We start from the raw sequence: 3,767 nt of genomic DNA, 5'->3' as shown, positions 1-3,767 counted from the left end.
TCAGATCGGGTGCAATTCCCACACTGTGTCTCTGGTGTTGTCCCCCGCAGGGCCATGGGTCAGTGAGGGGCATCATGTCTCATAGTGGGGCTGGCCATGAGGTCCTCTCTTTGGGCTGGCTGCTCTAATTGGAGTCATCGTTCTCAAGGCCTGGTGGGCCAGGATGTGCTCCAGTCTCACCTCCTCCCCGTCATCTGCTCCTGTGTGCTCTGGTCAGCTATATCTTTCTCCTGAAGCTGCAGATTCAGTGCCATCCTTTGAGATACATTCTTCTCAGGGGAGGGGCAGGCATGCACTTAGTATTTGGGCCTGGGACCAGCCCCCCAGGCCTCTCCACTGGTTCCCTACTCCGCGCCGGCATATTGTCTTCACACCTTGGAGCACTGGGTTGAAGTCTGGTCCCTCTTTTCCTGTGGAGGTATAAACAATACCCTCCCCTTGGGTGGGTTAGCGCCCTGTGCCCCCGCTACCCATTTCTTCCTTTTTTTAAATATCAGCAACATTTGCCAACTAAAACAGGCCATGCTTGTGAAATTTGTAATAAGTTTATATAAATTATGTTAGTCTTACTCAGTTATTAATTTTTTACCAAAACCCCTTTCTGTATGAATAATGAGGTCAAGTGGCTGTTGGTTGCCATTGAGATGGCTCTCAGCCACCTTATGTAATGGAACAAAACCGTGCCTGGTCCTTTACTAGCTTTATGATCATAGACTATATCCTGAGCATCAAAAATTGAAGTCCAAGATTAGTGAACTTAAGTGTAATGAAAATGTTTTTGTACTTTATGTAGATAATATGTTACTAGTCGTGATCAATCATATTTGGGAAATAAATAATTTAACATTTGCTGAGTACTGACAAGTATCAGATTATTTGATGAGTGAAGTAAGCACATATTTACTTGTGCTTACTTACTAGTCTGTAGTGAACAATTTCACATTTCTTTTCCATCACATCGTAGATTTTGCTTATCGGTATAGCTGGTGTTTGCCTCTCTCCCAGTAACACAGCACCATCCTACAGGATCAAAGCTTCTTCATATTTACAATCACTGACAGGAATAGAGAGAGTACCAGTAAGCCAGGTAGACTGAGTTAACTAATCTGTTGTGAACTGTTGTACAAACTTTCCACCTTGCTCATTGGATAATCCACACTTGGAGCTTACTACAAAGTAGGTTGTTGCATGGAGTCACTATGAGTCGAAGCAGTTTGGTGGCACCTACCACCCACTGAGTAATTTCTGACACGCCGTGCTTCCAGGTAGAGGAGAACTGCTGTACAGCCCAGTCTTGCGCCATATTCACAATCAGTTACTTTGTTGGAACGCACTGATGGAGCCACTGTGTCAATCCATCTTATCAAGGGTCTTCCTCTTTTAGGGAAGCCCCTACTTTACCAAGCTTGATGCCCTGTATCAGGACATGGTCTCTCCTGATAGCATGCGCAGTGTACTAGGGCAAAGTCTCACTATCCTCACTTCTCAGGAGCATTTTGGTTCTACTTCCCTCCAAGACTAATTCGTTTGTTTTCTCATTGACTTTGATACTGTAAATATTTTATACCAACCACATAATTCAAATGCCTCATTTCTTCTGTAGTCTTCTGTACTCATTGTCTAGCTTCCATGTGGGTATGAAGAGATTAAAAATACTATGGCTTCCCAATAAAATGATTTTTTCAAAAATTACCATGGCTTGCATGAGCTGAACCTTATTTCTCAAAGTGCCATCTCTGCTCTAGAACACGTTAAAGACTCGTGTGCAGCAGATGTGCCCATTGCAGTGCATCATTTGACTTCTTGGCTATTACTTCCATGAATGTTGATGGTGGATCTAAGTAAAATTAAATCCTTGACTATTTCCATCTTTCTTCCATTTATCATGATCTGTTTGATTGGTCAAGTTGTGAGCATATTTGTTTTCTTTATACTCAGTTGTGATCCATACTAAGGGCTAGAGTTTGATCTTCGTCAGTACATGCTTCAAGTCCTCTTTGGTTTCAGCAAAAAAATGCATGCTAAGTAATATTCAGTTGGGGCATTTCATATATGATTGCATGATACAACCATGAAACTCCCACATTTCATGGTAAGTAATTTGAAGAAAGTCATGAGAGAAATGAGTGATAAATAACTAAAGGGATGGGAAATGGCTCTTATAAAGAAACATGAAAGTTACAGGGTGGTTTAGCTTAGGGATTAGAAAGATGGCATGATTATATTTTCGAGAAAGAGATTGTTGATTAGGTTGTACCACATGTCAAGAAGAGAACTAAAACAACTGAATTTAAATGAAAGTAGAAGACATAGTCATAAGTAAATGTTTAAAAATTAACTCAACACTGAAAGGCCTTTGAAGGGAAGATTCAAACTCTTGTAAGAGAGTAGACAGTTCTCAAAATTCTATACATAAAAATCTCCTGCAAATAATAGTTAAAAATTCTGATCCACTAGCCCCAGCAGATTCTAATCTAACTTTGGGAGCAAGAGGGCAAAGAGAAATCAAAGAAGGGGCAGGGAAAGCTAGTAGTGGGAGGTTGATAAGCAGTTTACGTTATTGAAGACAAAATTGATGAACTGAAAATAAACCCCTATCTAATTGACAGTAAAAAGTTACATAAAAGACGAAAACAAACAAAACTTTCTGATTCAGGGGGCCTTTGGTGAAGCCTAAAAATTATATTTTTATCAAGTACTTCTTTGTGATTTTAATGAAGATAGATCTTGAAACAATTTTGAAATTTATTATTTTTTTTAATAATCAGTAACCTATCCCAAATCTAGGTGGCTAAACCTGGTGCTCTTATTCCAACTGTGTGTGTGTGTGTGTGTGTGTGTGTGTGCGCACGTGCGCTGTAAAGACACTCACTTTTGGAAAAGACAGGTTACATTTTTCGTTGCTTATCACTACAATTACTTAAGGAAGTCACAGGTTAACCCACATAAAGAAATAGACATTTCTCCATGACACACAGCCTGCAGTAATTGAAAAAGGAATATTCAGCAAGGAAAAACTGAATCATAGGTGACACCTTTAATTCGAGATGTAGTAAATCATCTTCAGGGAATGTTTGGGACCCTCTTGCTACACAGAATTATAAGGGAACAGATTACCAAGTCGGTATTTATATTTCATATGTGTTGGCATTTACTCCTGATGACAAATGAACACTAAATTTATCAAAGTCAGCCTCTGGTTGCTGTGTTCCTCAGATTTCTTTAATTCTGTTGCTGTGTTTTCTCTTCCAGGATGGAGCTATGACATTGAAGAGAGGAAAGTTCCGAAACCCAAGTCCAAGTCTTATGGTGCAAACTTTTCTTGGAACAAAAGAACAAGGGTATCCACAAAATAGGTTGGCACTGACTATATTGCTGTACTTGACCGTGAATAAAGTCAGCTGTGCAGTATTTATAGTCCTTGTATAATACAGCTCTTAATCTCCTAATAAATTTGACCTTTAAACTACAGATGCATTTCGTGGTGTCTGTTTAAAATATCTTTTTTGATGTCTCAAATTGAACATGTAACAAATTTCCTATATATAGTGAAGATACGAGGTGATCCTACCTCTAGGAAATTTTGTATTTAGGAGCTATTCAATGGAACGCTTGAAGTATTATTTATAAACTGTAGCCATTGTTAGGAAACTTCTGCTGTAGAAATTCTTTTGTTGTATTATAATTAGAGAAGTGCATGATAGCATTATAATCTGACAAACCTAATTCCTTGAGTTCTGTATTTATTCTGTAAGGTACTTTGAACC

General features: G+C 39.0%; 1 protein-coding gene across 1 annotated transcript in view; it reads left to right on the top strand.

Annotated features, from left to right (window-relative positions):
* Positions 1-3,471, top strand: part of NDUFS4 (NADH:ubiquinone oxidoreductase subunit S4) — a 107,758-nt gene extending 104,287 nt beyond the window's left edge. The window contains exon 5 of the mRNA XM_004703621.2: positions 3,253-3,471. Coding sequence (XP_004703678.1) covers positions 3,253-3,356 — 104 coding nt within the window. The 3' untranslated portion in view covers positions 3,357-3,471. The remainder of the gene's footprint in view (positions 1-3,252) is intronic.
* The last annotated feature ends 296 nt before the right edge of the window (positions 3,472-3,767 follow it).

Source organism: Echinops telfairi, unplaced genomic scaffold, assembly GCF_000313985.2.
Source record: "Echinops telfairi isolate 266 unplaced genomic scaffold, ASM31398v2 ScPeMD7_7469;HRSCAF=8507_1, whole genome shotgun sequence".
NCBI classification, from domain to species: domain Eukaryota; kingdom Metazoa; phylum Chordata; class Mammalia; order Afrosoricida; family Tenrecidae; genus Echinops; species Echinops telfairi.
This window is presented reverse-complemented; position numbering and strand designations above follow the sequence as displayed.